This window comes from Drosophila simulans, chromosome 2R (assembly GCF_016746395.2).
Source record: "Drosophila simulans strain w501 chromosome 2R, Prin_Dsim_3.1, whole genome shotgun sequence".
NCBI classification, from domain to species: Eukaryota; Metazoa; Arthropoda; class Insecta; order Diptera; family Drosophilidae; genus Drosophila; species Drosophila simulans.
Window position 1 is genome coordinate 15,655,541 of NC_052521.2, and position 15,510 is coordinate 15,671,050.

The 15,510-nt window shown below is 46.5% G+C and overlaps 6 protein-coding genes across 7 annotated transcripts; 4 read left to right on the top strand and 2 right to left on the bottom strand.

Annotated features, from left to right (window-relative positions):
* The first annotated feature begins 235 nt into the window (after window positions 1-235).
* LOC6735118 (kelch domain-containing protein 10 homolog) lies at window positions 236-4,827 on the top strand. The gene is made up of 3 exons (XM_016168421.3): window positions 236-1,637; window positions 2,970-3,527; window positions 3,668-4,827. The coding sequence occupies exons 1-3, from the start codon at window positions 804-806 to the stop codon at window positions 4,097-4,099; spliced, it is 1,824 nt and encodes a 607-aa protein (XP_016028393.1). The 5' UTR covers window positions 236-803; the 3' UTR covers window positions 4,100-4,827.
* A 1,036-nt stretch (window positions 4,828-5,863) lies between these two features.
* On the top strand, window positions 5,864-6,616 carry LOC6735119 (ragulator complex protein LAMTOR2 homolog). The gene is made up of 3 exons (XM_002082060.4): window positions 5,864-6,033; window positions 6,094-6,280; window positions 6,349-6,616. Exons 1-3 carry the CDS (start codon window positions 5,966-5,968, stop codon window positions 6,469-6,471), a joined length of 378 nt encoding a protein of 125 aa, XP_002082096.1. The 5' UTR covers window positions 5,864-5,965; the 3' UTR covers window positions 6,472-6,616.
* A 54-nt stretch (window positions 6,617-6,670) lies between these two features.
* Window positions 6,671-10,396, bottom strand: LOC6735121 (pre-mRNA-processing factor 19). Its single transcript, XM_016181644.3, has 3 exons — window positions 10,225-10,396; window positions 8,804-10,157; window positions 6,671-6,938 (listed from the first exon to the last, which is right to left on the bottom strand). Exons 1-3 carry the CDS (start codon window positions 10,241-10,243, stop codon window positions 6,794-6,796), a joined length of 1,518 nt encoding a protein of 505 aa, XP_016028395.1. The 5' UTR covers window positions 10,244-10,396; the 3' UTR covers window positions 6,671-6,793.
* On the top strand, window positions 6,934-8,741 carry LOC6735120. 2 transcript variants are annotated; one of them, XM_016168422.3, is made up of 5 exons: window positions 6,934-7,084; window positions 7,139-7,215; window positions 7,272-7,381; window positions 7,433-8,203; window positions 8,259-8,739. In XM_016168422.3, exons 1-5 carry the CDS (start codon window positions 7,045-7,047, stop codon window positions 8,698-8,700), a joined length of 1,440 nt encoding a protein of 479 aa, XP_016028394.1. In that variant the 5' UTR covers window positions 6,934-7,044; the 3' UTR covers window positions 8,701-8,739. The 2 variants fall into 2 exon arrangements, with proteins under 2 accessions (XP_016028394.1, XP_039147426.1); XM_039291492.2 differs by having other exon boundaries at window positions 6,934-7,215; window positions 8,259-8,741.
* A 194-nt stretch (window positions 10,397-10,590) lies between the features above and the next one.
* On the top strand, window positions 10,591-12,076 carry LOC6735123 (mitochondrial ribonuclease P protein 1 homolog). Its single transcript, XM_002082064.4, has one exon. The coding sequence runs from the start codon at window positions 10,714-10,716 to the stop codon at window positions 12,052-12,054; it is 1,341 nt and encodes a 446-aa protein (XP_002082100.2). The 5' UTR covers window positions 10,591-10,713; the 3' UTR covers window positions 12,055-12,076.
* LOC6735124 (dynein axonemal assembly factor 3 homolog) lies at window positions 12,069-13,834 on the bottom strand. The gene has a single exon (XM_002082065.4). The coding sequence runs from the start codon at window positions 13,735-13,737 to the stop codon at window positions 12,115-12,117; it is 1,623 nt and encodes a 540-aa protein (XP_002082101.2). The 5' UTR covers window positions 13,738-13,834; the 3' UTR covers window positions 12,069-12,114.
* Between the last annotated feature and the right edge of the window lie 1,676 nt (window positions 13,835-15,510).

The following is a 15,510-nucleotide window of genomic DNA, read 5'->3' on the forward strand; positions in this document are numbered from 1 at the left end:
CAACTTCTTTAACTCATTAAATGGTTTTTTCACAAAAATTTATTTCGAATTATGTGGAAGCAGCAGATGTTGTTATTTCATTCTTTTATATTTTTATTTAAAACATACACTGATAATGTAAGTTGAAAGTTTTTTCTATTACTTCCAATTGGAAGTTCTTCTAAAACTTAATTATAAAAACAAAAATACCCTATCGATTGCACAATATGAAATCGATAGCGTATCACCTCTGACTCAAGTGCACTCGAATGCAGCGTGACCGTTTATGGCAACTTATCGATAATTTCACGGCCACACTGCTCGAATGTTCAGTTCTACATTTAAAGCGTAGTTTGTCGCACACGGAATGATGCGCGAGTGCAATCGACTGCAATAATTAAACAAATCGCCAGCGTGCCACAACCAGTGAAATTGCATTAGCCTAGCGGGAAAAATTGACGAGCAGTTGAATTAGCAAAGGAACAAACATTTTCACGAACCACGTAACGTAACACATGTGCGTGCGTGTGTGTGTGGGTGCGAGCGAGAGGCAGTGTGTGTCAAAATGACAGCAGTAGCAACAACGAAAACAACAACAATAGCAACAGAAGCAGCAGAAATCAAATGAACAACAACAACAGCCTACTTAACCAGCTGTGCGAGGTCGCTTCAGACCCCCCTCCCACCTTTCCCACAGAAAACTGAAAAAGCAAAACCACATTTGACGAAAGTAAAATCAAAATTGTTCTGTTCCCTGTGGCAAGCAACATCAAGCTCCAAATTGTCAGTTACGTTATCAAAACTCAAAACACAGCAAGGGTGTTATGAACATACTAAATCCAGGCAAATTCAAGTGTATCGTATTTAATCAACTGCGTCACACTTGGACGTTTCTTTTGTTTATCTGCGATTTCCTGGCCAAGATTTACCGGACGCCTCGTATAACTGACCACCAGGAGCAGCTGGCCAACCATAATAATAATAACAACAACAATAATAACGATCTGATCATGGAACAGGACATGCCAGAGGAGGAAGTGGGTCAGCCAGAGGAGGCTCTGCCGCAGCAGGACAACGGTGAGCATGTCGCCCGCTTCAATGCCATTCAGGCTGCCGTGGAGCTCATGGACGCAGCCAGCGATTTGGACGAGGAAGAAGATGAGGAAGACGACGACGTGGACGTGGACTACGGCGATACCGACTCGGAGTCAGAATTCGAAGAGATGTACTCCGACGAGTGGTCCAGTTCCAGCGATGAGCAGGACGAGGGTACAGAGCTATCCAAGAGTGTCCTGAATGTCTTCCTCTCGCCGGACCAGCAATCTCAGGTGGCCAGCCAGCTTCCTATGTACGCCTTCCAGCCATTGCGTCTCGTCAAGTGCCAGTACAGGGATAAAAATATTCCCGGTGGATTCCCTCTTGCACGCAGTGGCCACCGGATCATCGCCTCCAATTCGCATCTGTATTCCCTGGGTGGCTACAATCCGCGGAGCGCCATGTCTGCATCACGCCACGGCCGCTGCCTTCTCTTCCAGGAGCTATGGAGTTACAACTTTGCCACCAGGACCTGGAGGCTGGAGCTGAATGCGGGCAATGCCGCCAATATGCCCGTGGAGCTGGCCTCCAATGCATTGACCATTCACAATAACGTGTTGATTGTGAGTATCTATTTGATGGTAATCTCTGCAGAGCGGGGCGGGGTTCGAGGGCTTTAAGGCAGACGAAAATAGATGAGTTGGATTGTCTCTTGCTCGTTGGGTGTGTTGGTAAACACAAAGAAAAACCAATACGATTGAAAATTGTGATCGTTAATGAGTAGTTTTAGATTTCTTTGCTTTATTTCGTTCAAATTGCTAGTACTTGAAGTGATCATATTTCTTTCTGTGTAGGTTAGGCAAACCACCAATTGCAACAAAAAAAACTTGTTTGTGCTTAAGTAGAAAACACAATTGAATGGTGAAATGAGCAGAGAAATCAGTCACAGCTGATCGCGGAGATCTCGAAAGAGAGTGAATTAGTAGAGTAGTGAGAGAGGGCTATTCTGGGCAATGAAAATCGCCAGGGCCAATGCCACGCCCTGTTCCGCGTCTCCACACCGCCGCCTCTGCTTTTTGTTTATGCATTCTAAACACCCGAAATGTCAACCCAAACAGCTGCCCATGGCCATTGCCGTTTGCCTCTCACTCGGAAGGCACCTCCTCCACCATCTCCTCCACCTCTACCACCTCCATCTCCTTCTCCTCTGCCTCTGCGCATGCCAGGCAACCCTCTTTTTCCACTTTGGTTACTACGCAGTTGTTGTTTATGCTGCTGCCGCATGCAACAACTTGTTTTCCAGCTTTCCCCACCTCGCGCTCGGCTGGAAAAACTGAAAACATTGTATTTACAATTTTTACCCACCCAGCAGCTGAGTGCGCGCGCTTTTTTAGTTTTCGGGAGGAAACCGAACCGAAAGCAAAGCCAAACGGGAGCTGTTGGCATTTCATGCTGGCAGCAATGCCCTTCCCTTGCATTCCACAATTAGCTATAATTTGATGACGAATCATGCCCCGATGCATACACAAAAACACACTGGAGACACATGTTTCCGCTTATCGGGGCTGCAGCTCGGCCTCCTCCCCCCGCCCTACTGCTGGTCCCTCCCCATTTTCCCATTTCTCTGCTCTTTCGCCACCAGGCGATGATAAGCTGCTGCAGCTCAAGTATCTGCTAATTAAATGCATTGGCAGCAATGTCAGGGGCGTCGGTGCCACCCGCTTAACTCAAAATACATACATATACATATGTAACTATATATAGAAAAAATCCAGAGGTTTAGAAAGCTAAATTGTTTAATAAACAACCAGTTTTTTGCCTAATCTCACGTTCTAGGAAGAGCCATAATATATCATTTTCGTAACAATTTAAAGGTAAAGTTTAGGAAAGTGGGCTTGTATCCATTTTGTTTACTCTTTATTAATTAAATTCTAATTTTACTACTTTTCTTTCAGTCCCATGGCGGCACTGGCTATCCATTTGGAGTATCCTGCTCCAACGACTGTTACATTTACCGAACGGCTAGCGCTGGCGCGACACCGGGCGTGGATCGCCTGCAGGTGAAGGGTGACCTGCCCACGGCTCAGTACGGACCGGGAATAGTGATCCATAAGCACTTTCTGTACACAATCGGTGGAACGACGGGATTTGATTACACTTGTGATGTTTATCGTTTGGATTTGCGCACCGGTATATGGGAGAATGTATACATAAGTCGTCCGGAGATGCGAGACGACCCTGAAGGACGCTACCGTCACGAGGTCGTTTATGATGGCAAGCACATCTTTGTGCTGGGCGGCGGAACATCGCACTCTGTATACGATTTGCAGCGCATTCCGGCTTACAACCTGGAGGCGAACTGCTGGGATTACTTTGAAACGTATCCCGATCAGCGTGCTGTGGATGCAGATGACGGCAACAGAGGCTATCCAAAGCCGCGCAAGTGCTTTTCGTGTGTGCAACACCAGTCGTCCACTGGGGACATCGAGGCTTTCATCACGGGCGGTCTGCAAGTGAGTTAAACATCCTATAAAGATATTAATAAAAATGATAGCCGTAGAATATTTTAACTTTGTGGAAATTAGACAGAATTTACACCACTCTCTTTTGAGGCTGTCAATGCAGCAACTAATGCGAAATCCTTGATTTGCAGGGCGACTTCTCCACATATTTTTCGGACATCTGGAAGCTTAATCTGCGCACTAAGCATTGGTATCGCATCGAGACCGCCATCCTGCCCCGCCCGCTCTACTTCCACTCGGCGGCCCACTCCGATAATGGATGCATGTACGTATTCGGAGGCATCGAGTACATTGACAAGGAGATGCGCCGCCGCAACGATCTGTATAAGATGTGGATGACAGTGCCCAAACTGAGCGAAATGTGCTGGGACGCCATCACATACTATAACGACAATCTCGACTTGTACGACCGAAAAACGCTACTGAAAGCCGGTATACCGAAACGTTTTACGGAACGCCTACCGCCGCAGCGCAGGAGGCGTTTGGACCCGAGCCAGCCAGACCCGTCCATGCTAATTTCGCTGTACTCGAACCCCAAACGTGCCCGATCTTCGACGCAATAGGCCTGCTACTGTTCCCAAACAAATAAATCGAAATCAAGGAGGGTAGCGGAGCCATACTTTTTCGAAACTCTTTCAGTTGCAGAACTTTGTTATCATTGTTTTAAAGTTTTGTTTCACATTGAGCGCGCGCTGTGATCGAATATGAAGAACATTTATAGTTGTACACATGTGTATTTTGATACTCGTGTTTCCTATGCGGACATGATTAGCATGTAAATAAGATTGTAATTAAGTTTAGCTAGCGCAACAACAGCCAGATGCAGGCCATGCGTATGTATTCTAAACTACAGCTTACAGATCAGCCAGCGCACCCCCAAAACGGAGCATCAGAAAAATTCACGATAAATCTATGAATCTTTTACCTGGTCCTCGAATCTTACTTGCTATATCGAAACACGGCCCTGATATAATGTTCCACCCTCTTTAAATCCAAAACACATCCCACTTTGCACCCAAAACAAGACAAACAAATAAACCCATAATGAAAGGCTACACCAAACAATGTCATATAGAGGGATATCCCCGATGTATTTTTGTCAAAGTGTACATAATACTTAGCGGTAGTAATATTTAATTAACAATAAGACTCCATCAATATTGCGATATCATGTACCAATGCAGTACGTAGGCTACTGCTCGCCCCCGTGGCGAACGTTGGTTTGCTCGGTTTACATTACCCAAGACTAAATTTGGTTGAATCTAAGTTAATAAATAAATTTCTAATGCAACACCAGCGACGTTTCACTCGTACCATTCGCTTCCTGGCGCAGATCATCCACGGCGTACTTGCCAATGACCCAGATTCTTGAATTTGCAGTCCCTGCTCCGAAATTTCTCGAGAGGATGGGGGCAGGCAGGCAGCCAGGCGGTGGTGCTGAGTCATGCGCAATTTGCAATCCCAAAATGCACCCTGCTAACCAGGATTTTCGGCTAACTGCGTAGCACCAGCGACCAAAAGTACAGGTATTCGGAAACTGAGGCGTTTCGAATTTTTTTGGTGGTTGAAAGTAACTACTGTTGCTCTGACCCTGTGGAGTGCTGATGCATCGCATGGAGGTAGTGGATGAACGGGGGGGAGAGGGAGAGTGCAGCTCTGCTGCGTAATAGATCCGTGACCTGGTTTGCCAATGACGTCACCAAATACGCCTTCAAATTCTCGTTATGCGGAAGTTATGGATGGAACGCAGATAGCTCGGCTGCCATTTTAGCAATTGAAGGGGCGAGATAAGTGCCTCTGAAGAAAGTAGCTGATAAAACGAAGCATAACTATATGGGGATTATGGTCTGAGTCAGTAAATGTTAGTAGAGGATGGAAATATATATAATATTAATCAATTCAATGTCATCAAAATTTAACATGTAATGCACATTTTTTAGGTACTTGGAATACATGAAAAGGTTGAGTTTAATAGTGGTGTCCAAATTATCTATGTAGTTACTTTTAAAAAGTTACAAAAATAATGAAAAAATGAAAATATAGCTTTTTCATTAGGTTACTATCTAATTTGTAAATGCAATATTCAATATATATATTATTATATTATATATTATATTATTATAATATATTATTACCAAGTACCAAAACCAAAGATAGTAAAATGAATGTTTCCCTTTTCCCAACCGATAACAGAAGAAAACAAAAGCAGATAATAATAAATATTGAATACAAAAACAACAAATCTTAATTTGAAAATTTTATTTGTTTATAATTTTAATATCGTCATATAGATGGCGCTACATCTGCCGTTGTCATTCACAGCGCAACGCGCACACCTTATCAGCTGAATTCGTTGCCATTCAGAATGCAGTGTTTGTGAAGGCGTAGTTCTGTTGTTTTTTATATTTTTCGCTTTAAATATACACAAAATGTTGAAACCCAAAGCTTTGACGCAGGTCCTCAGCCAGGCGAACACCGGCGGAGTGGAGAACACCCTGTAGGATAGACCCTTACCATGCCATTCCTTCAAAAATCACTTATCCCTGCACCCCCACAGCCTGCTCAGCCAGGAAGGAGCTCTATTGGCCTACTCCGGTTATGGCGATAAGGATGCCAGGATTACGGCGGCCATAGCCAGCAACATATGGGCGGCCTACGAGAAGCACGGACGCAACGCCTTCCGCGAAGGTCGCCTCAATTTCGTCCTCATCGATTGTGAGAACGGTCATGTGGCCATCACACAGGTGATCCTCTTTTTTTTTTTTTAGCAGGGATTCCTATTATAAAATCTTAACTACATTCCCTGTTACAGGTTGCCAGTGTCCTTCTGTGCCTGTACGCCAAGCAAACGGTGGGATTGGGTCTTCTGAAGCAAAAGGCCATGTCACTGGCCTCCTATTTGGAGCGACCGCTAAAGCAGATCTCGGCTTCATAAGTGGAAAACAATGATGTACCAAGTTCGGAACTGAATAAGTTAATAAGTGTATGCATTAAAATTGAATCAAATGAATATGAATAGTCTGCGGAAAAAGAAAAGCTTAAACGATAATATATTAGTACTTGAAATTATGGATCTTAAAGGATTTTGTTAGTATTTAAGGAAAAACTTGTCTGCGGGTTTTGCAAATTCTGAATTATTTGGATACAGGGTCAGGTTTATTATTCTGCAAGATTTGTGCAAGAAAACACACAATCATTAGGGTATATTATAGAAGAAAACTGTGGACTTAATTACTAAGTATGGACTCTGCAAGTGCTTATTCGATGGCGTAGAGCTTCAGGGTGCGGTCCATGCTGGTGGATGCCAGATACTGGGCGTGCTTGCCGAATCTCACGCCTGTTGCCAGGGCCGTGTGGTCGTTGAATACCTTCAGTTCCTGCCACTGCTTGCATAGGTAAACCCTGTAAATAAAACGAAGCAACCGTCAGAATTTCATTTGTACCGTGGCAACCAAATAAACAAGTTAACTAAGGGAATCCATTTAATCCTTGGCGAATCTAACTTAAAATGCGAAAGTTTAAAAGAAAGGTTTATCGCGAATATGAAAGTAAGTATTATACTCTAATATGCGCAGACTTAAAAATGCTCGCTGCTCTTCAAGATTTCGTGCGACCCAAGACCCATGTGGAACCGGAGCCTCCAAAGCCCATTAACTTATCGATTGCGGATTTCAATGCGGTGCGAAATAATTCATTATAAGAGTTCCAAAAATAAGTTTTATTAATATTCCCCAGCGCGGAGAGATCTCCAATCCGCGTGCTCCTTGTGTGGTCACCACCATCGATCCCGATTATATTAAAGACGCCAGTGCGCAACGTTTGGCCAGAAAATTTCGCATGAAAACGTAAGGAATCAAACACATTATGTGCTGGTGTAATTTAACATCTTTTTTCAGGGACATCCAACTCTTGAGGGAGATTACCCGCAATCGCTTTATGTACTATGCCACGCAAGAACTTTTTTTGGACCGAAAACGCGAGAAGGAATACCAAGACAATATATACGAAAAGGCCGAGGAGTTTCACAAGTTTGCAGAGGAGTCGCTAAAGAAAATGGAGGCGGAGGAGTTTAAGAAAATGTTAGAGGCCCAAGAAAAGCTGAAGACGCTAAAGGAAAGCAAACTAAGCGAGGAGCTGAACGAGGTGAAGCTGGAGCATCAGCGAGTGCTGATGGAAGTGCAGGAGGTCTACGGTCGCTTTCAGTATTTACTCAAGCTAATCAGCTATTTTGATGACACAGTGGAGGAGGAGCAAGCCGACGAAGACGATGCCAGCAATAAGCTTAGCATGCCGCAGGAAATCGTTGCCATGGAGATCACCGAACGACATCCAGCGGGTCTCGAGCAAGTGCGTCAAGTCCAAGAGTACATGGACAAGATAGTGCGTCCATATTTGGCCAAGCGTAATCATCTCAATGCAGAGATCTGGATACGTGGCTATGAGAGAAATCGCTTAAAGGTGTCCAACTACAACAGGCGCTTTTCTCAGTTGGCACTCCTAAACCACATCGTAGCCATTCTTCATGACAAGGCCCAGAAGACATACGAGCGCCAGGTGAAAGCCAATGTGTTCCTCAAGGATCCCGAGTTCCTGCAGCGACGGGTGGCAGGTCTTCAGGAGCGTGCCAAGGGCCTATTAAATGACTACGAGCAGAGATACTGCAAGGAGTGAGTTGTGATGGGTACATATTTGAAACTAGTATTTTATATTCTTAATTTCCAGCAAGCTGAATATCAAGCTGAATAGCATTGTACCAATTATTCTCAAGCAAATCCAAAACAAAGTTAAGCCGGAGCAAAAACGAGAGGTAACGCAGCCGCCATCCAAGCCAGCAGCCCAGAAGTCGTCCAAGCAATGGCGAACTCTGGAAGACATGCAGCCTCCACCACCGCCACCCAAGTCCACATACGAGGACGAACAGGACACGACTCTAGCCAAGGTGGAGAAGATCCAGGGCTATGTTTTGGAACTCTTGGCTAAACTGGACCACATCGAACCGAGCAAGCTACGAAGCGTCGAGCAGCAGGTTCGACGTCGCATGGCAGCGGAGAAGGAGATGTCTCGGCGTGCGTTGGTTAAGCAGAACCGGCTACACAACTGGATGGCGCACTTCAAGAAGCATCATGATCAGCAGGTTGAGCAGCGATGGAAGAACAAAGTCTAAGCTGAACAACAACACTCTACTCAAAACATTAAATGAATCCAATTTATAACTCATTTTAACCTTATGCTGAATGCTTTGAATAAGGAAGGTACAATTCACTTACCTGACATCGCTGCCGGCGATCGCCAGATAGGTTCCGCTTTGGTCGAAGCACAGATCCTTGACCTCGTAACCGTCATCAAGCTGGATTGTCTTAAAGTTCTTCAGCTTTCGCAGATCCCACAGCTTAACGCAGGCATCGTCTGCAGCGGTGGCCAGGTAGTAACCGTTCTCTGAGAAGGAAATGGCCGAAATGGGACCGGTGTGACCAGGGAAGTTGGCCACATTGCTCTGTTCCTTCAAATCCCAGATCTTAACCTGCGAGTCCACGGTGCCCGTACCGAAGATCAGACCATCGGGATGGAATTGCGCTGTCGTCAGCCCGACTTCGGCAGTATCGATTACCTTGGTGAGCAGGCGTCCTGTGCGGATATCGGAGAATGCCCAGTGTTTGTCGGATGATGTGGACAGCAAGTAGTCGCCAGTGGGGTGCAGTGAGAGTCCAGTAACAGGACCTTCGTGGCAGCGCAGGAGCAGCTGCGTCTGCGAAGTGGGCACGTGCCAGATGCGTATGTTCATGTCGGGCGAGCCGGTTATGACTGTATCCTCGTTGGGATGATATATGACTTTGGTGATCTTCTTGGTGTGTCCCTTCAGGATGGCCACCATCTGCTCGGTGTCCTTGTTGAACACGGTGGCGTTCTTATCGTTGCCTCCGGTCAGAATCTTACTGTGATCAGCACTGTTGATGTCCAAGGCCAGAATGCCGGGAACGGAGGCCGAGTGTAGGCCGGGATGGGAGGCCACGGTAAGAAAGTTCTTAACCTGATCCGTTGTAACCAGATCCTCGGGCACAGTGCGTCCGCGCTTCTTGCGCTCCTGCGTCAACACCGTAGCCTTGTCCTGCAATTTCTGTATGACCTCGGCGCTCATGCCCGCTTGCTCCATGGGATGGGCAGCAGCTCCGCCAGCCTCAGAGGCCAGGGCAGGTTGTGGTATTGCCGTGGGTGCGTTGGCAATGCCCGCCTGCGGTTTCAACGTGGCCAGAGCCTCGCGAGCGGCGGCCACCTCCTTATTGAGGCGGGCAATCACACGACAGGCGGCATCGTGCTGATAGAGCGCATGGGACAACTCCTGGCGCGTAGTCTGCAACTGCTGGCGTTGTGTGAACGAGTGAATCATGAGGGCGTCCCACTCGTCCTGCATCGTCTTCAAAGTGGCCGGAATGCTGGTGGCACTTGGCGGTTTCGGTTTCACCACAGCCGGCGTCTTGATCTCGATCAGCTCCTCCGGCTTCAGCTCCTTGCCGCTAATGGGGTCGCAGCCATTCTCCAACAAATACTTCTCAATCACCCGCTTTTCGAAAACGGCTCCCGAGTACGGGGAAACCACGGGCGTCTCGGGGACTTCGTTTGTCACTGGATGGAACGGAAAGTGCGATTCATAATGGCCCAATTATAATCTAAATCTAATTTATTCACTTACGTGCGCAAACCAAAGCCATTGCTAATTGTGATTATGTCGCTTTTCGCGTAGTCTAGTTGGTAAATTAAATGTTTTACACGTTTTTCCCGAGCCAAGCGCAAATTTGTCGGCAAAGCCGCTTCTTCATATTATGCCAGTCACTCGGCGACGCGGGAGATCAGAACACAGGGCTGCCAGATCAAATTGATTTGGCTAGAAGTTTGCACAGAAAAAATTAGCTAGATTTTAAATAACATTTTATTATTATTATAATATTAATACAATTTAAATCTATACATTCACTTTAAAATGTCATAGGAAAATTTTATTTACCTTTCGCAAGTAACATAAATTACGTTAATAAGTCCGTCAGCTGTTTTATCTTTTTGCCATTCACAGTTCCGCACGCACAATCCACAACAGTTGGCAACTCTAGCACGTTGTTTCTGTTATTCAATTCACGATCTAGTTTTATAACATAGTTTACTGCCATTAAGGTATATTTTTAAAATGCTGAAGCATTTTGCGCGATGGCGTCTGGGCACCCAGTTGCTAAAGGGAAGTGCCGCACCAGTGAGGCAAGCCTCCAAAACCTCAGGCGCAGAGAACTCGTTAGCCGGCACAGAGGAGCCCCAAAAGAAGTTCGTCAATCCGTTTTCCCAGCCCGCTCCTGCGTTAAGTAATGATACGATATCAGAGACCAAGGAGGAACGGGATAAGCGACTGAAGGTGCTGCAGCTGGAGGCGGACATTGCCCACCAAGAGGGTCGCCGCGTGCCGGCACTGGAATTCTTTAAGGATCATCATTGGGAGCACGTGCTGACGCTACCCACAAAATCAGCTAGGATCAAGTACTTTGCCTATCTCTGGCAAATCGAGATGAAGAAGGAGGCGGATCAGCGCAAGAAGGCAGTGCGAGCGGAGGAAACCGAGCGGCGGGTTGCCGAGATGCGAAAGGAGCGCGCGGAGAATACGCACATTATCTATGGCCTGGGACACACATCGTTGTTTCTGCGTATCTACGATACCACTATTAATCACTGGCAGAACAACCGGCTCACACGGGCCATGCAGTTCGCCCCCAAAATGGTGTTGGATTGCTCCTACGATGAGCACATGAACAATCGGGAGGCTACCTATGCAGCAAAGCAATTGATGCTGTGCTTTGCAGAGAACCGGATGAACGATGAGCCCTTCGATCTCCACTATTGCAACGCTCAGATGGACAGCAGATGTATGCAGAGCTTCCAACGCTACATCCCCACCATTCACAATCCAGAGTTCCCGATAAACTTGCATAGCAAGTGCTTTACGGAGCTGTTTCCCAAGCAGAACCTGGTGTACCTAACGCCCCACTGCCGCGAGGATCTGGTCACTTACAACCCAGATGACATCTACATCGTGGGCGCCATGGTAGACACTATGAACAACGAACCCCTTTCGCTAGCCAAAGCCAAACGATTGGGTCTACGGATGGCGAGACTGCCCCTGGATCGCTATCTACAGTGGGGTTCCGGTTCGGGAAAGTCGCTAACTCTAAACCAGATGATAAACATTATGCTGGACCTCAAGAAAACCGGCGACTGGGATGCGGCCTTGAAGCATGTTCCACGTCGGAAGGTCGTGCAAAATGAATTCCAGCACCGCAGGGAGAAAGATCATTGGAGCACAGGCACGCGGGCCAGGAAGCTTAATATTCGAATCGATCATTTGCTGGATTTTGACGAGGATCGCCGGCAGGCTACCTCTTTTGCAACTCCGCAGAAAGTAAGACAGCGACGGGAGGGCTTGGAGTTCCAACTGGACACTTGGGCAACGGGGAAGCAAAAGAAAAAGCAGAGACAAAATTAAAGTTACTCGTTGTATTCATTAAGATGCATATTTTATTTCACTCGGATTCGGATTTCTTATTTATGGCAAATTAGTTTTTGGTTGTAGGGGACCTTCTGCCTCAACTTCCTTCTTAATGGCTGCCACAGTTTGGTTCGATGAGGGAATCTCCTCAATCACTAGACCAGTATACTCTTCAGAAGGTTCCCCATAATCTGTGTCTGTGTCATATTTAAAAGTTATTTCTGGCACAGCTTCTGGCACGGCTTCATCTTCTTGTTCCTCTTTATCGGTCTTTTTGTATTTTAGCCACATGTTCTTGGCGTTGATGGCCTGGTAGTTGATGGCCGCCTTAAGGCCTGCCTCCTTCATCAGCTCTTTGGCTTTGGATTCGTACTCCTGCACACGTTCTTTGCGCTCGACCGTCATCAGCTTAGTTTCCAGGATAAAAAGTGATTGTGCGCGCATCGCCTGGAAGAAGTCCTTGCTCAAGAAAGAGTAATAGTTATAGGCCATAAAGACGACATCAAACATATTGTTCCAATGAGCTGCGCCCTGTTTCAGCTGCTCCATCTCCAACGGCGACACAAAGTGCACTGTTACTCCAGGCACGTGGATCCATGGCTTATCGTATGCCGCTTGCCCAGCAGCGTCCTCTTCCTGGTGGTTCAACAAGGGCGTCATCAGCAGCTGAACGGAGCCATACCGTCGGGAGCGAGTGGAATCGTGCTCGTAGGCCGTCTGGGTCAGCAATTCATGGAAGAATTCCATGAGATTGCGTTCGGTTATGTCGGTAGCACGATAATCATTATCTCCGTGCACAGAATGATGCATTCGCTCCTCCACGGTGCGCAGCCCGAAGCCACAAAACGGTCCGGTCTGGATATCACCCACATAGCCACGGTGGATGAAGTTGCGTCCATTGCGCACCAATCCAGCGGCCAGTGTCTTGTTCGGCTTGCAGTGCTCATATTCCGGAAAAACGAAAGCCACTCCGGTCTCGCGCCAATAGCGGTACTCCTGCGAACAGATCTGCTGCCCTCCACGATCCTTTAGGGTCATGCTCAGGTCCCAATCAAAGGCCCCGTTGCGATGGTCATACCGGGTGCCGAGCAGGGCTCTCGACCTTTGCTCCCAGTAGGCGGTCACCTCAAAGACATTCCACGGTTGCGGCTGCCAGAAAGTGAAAGCCATCTCCAAGCCATCGCGCTCCTTGTACTTCAGTCCCTCTATGTTCAGCATGGGAGCCAGGCGCTGCAGTTCCTCTTCATTGGTGACCATTTTGAGTAGTGTGCGTCCCTTGGCTGCCATGTAATGGTGCGAGCTGGGGCGGATCACCGCATTTCCGTAGAGGTCCATGAACAAGTGCACCTTGGACACCAGGTTAAAGGACTCGGGATCCTCCAGAGCTACGCCTAGGAGCAGCATGTTTCTGGCCTCAATTTCGGCGCAACCATCGAGCAGATAGATGTTGAGTTTGGGTCGAATGCGATGTGTGTATCTCTTGGCCAGCGTCTTGATCACATGCCGCGGATCAGCTCCACCGCAGATGAGTATGTTTAGGGTGTTCAAAGTATTATCTCCGGCCGCTTCTTCTGCTTCCTCGCGTGCATGCTCATCCTTCGGCAGCGGGTCGTCCTTGATCTTGAAGGCCTTTAGGTACTCCTCGTATAAATCCAGCGCGGAACTGATTCCCCACAGCATTTTGACCTTGAGTGGCTTTGGTTTTTCGATGAAGTCTGGATCTGTAAACTTATTTGGTTATGCTATCGTCCAAACTGACTGTTCACCCTTGATTGATGGCAGTTACCAGGACTACTTGTTGTCGCCGTTGTCCCGGGCAACGTCTTGCTCCTGCTGCACTCCCTCATTTGCGTGCATCCGTTGCGGGGATTAGGGAGCACTGGCAATCATAACGGAAATTGCTTTTCGATATCAGTGGCTGGCAGCGGGTGCTGGACAAATGGCTCATCCTGCAGGGCAGTGGGGCCACATCCACTTCGCCCTGGTGTGGAGCAAAGTGGCGGGTAATGCATTATTCAGACTTGGTTGTTTGCTTTCAGCTGATTGGCAAGGCGAGCAGCGAGCGAATCTATCGGGGATTTCCCTTGGATTCCTAATTGGATAACTTTCTGCAGCAAACGTTTGCTTGAGCTGCTGGTGAGGAGTGTGCTTATGATGATTTTCAAATTGAAATGCATTTTTTAACTTCTTTCTTCTACTACAAAGTTTAACCCTTTCGTATGCAACACTTTTTAAATATATTTAATAATTTGTTTTTTTTTTTCATGATTTCACTTATCTAAGTCTAACCTTTTAAACTAGCCATGTACTCTACTGCTTTTGTAATCTTTGTAATTTTTATATTTTTTTTTAATCGCTAAACGCGAACAAATATCCAAAGCGGATGAGCGATAATGCGACTAGTTTTTTGTCGAAGCTTTTTTTTTATTGTTTGCTTGCGGGGAAAATCGTTGTGGCCGAATGGATTTAAAGCCCGCGGCAAGTGGCTCACTTAATCCCGATACTTTGTCTGCGCTGTGCTAGTTTTTATTCAGTCTCAATTCGGGTTTTCGCGTCTCCCTTTCAGCTTGGTAACTTTTCTTTGGCAATGCCGGAATACATGAGTAAGTCTTCGCCATAAAGTTTTCCGCCTGCTCGGAATGCCTTTCAAATGCTGCTCTTTTGGCCGGGTTTACGCTGCGTATGCGTGATTTGACGATGATAGCTGGCAAGGACAGAATTCGCATGTGCTCAGCTATGCCTAAGTGAAAACTCAGAAAGGACACTGAAACAAAACTTCTGCTGACAATGTGTGAATAAAAATATAAGCACTGCTCTTTAAATGGAAAGTTGTCCTATTGTCACCTTAACAATTTAATCGCTTAAAAGTTACTAATTTTATTTAAAAGGTAAAAAGTTCTTCAACTTTTTTGTCAGTGTAATAGGAAACGACAGAGAAATGCGCACTAAAAGCGTTTAGTACTCAATGTTCAGCTGCAATTAGAGCTGAAAAATCCATTCAGATGATGATGTAGTATGATGGGGAGTCATTTTGCGTAGTCTTTCGAAGCATTGGCATTTTTAATTTTTGTTTTGTGTTGCAAAAGCTTGTGCCGCAGAAGTCATTAAGTTTTCCGCAAGCCAAAGGCCCCGTATTCGACTTGCCACTGAGTTCCAAGTTCCAAGTGGAGCATCCTCCCACTCGATTTGTCTGCGGTTCAGTGGGTTCAATTCATCAGTGCGCCGCCCTTTTCAGGTTTTCCTGTCACTTTCGGTCTTAGCCCAAAAAACAAAAGCAATTAGAGAGGCTAAAAGCGGCAAAGGGTTGACCAAGGCTCGCCACTATTTTTTTCCCCCATTTCCCATTTCCTTGTAGCTCATTAAACGAATGTGTGCCAATCGATCAAGGAACATGTATGTATGTATGTATGTATGTATGGCCTTTGCTTTATTGTGTGCGTGAAACACACACAC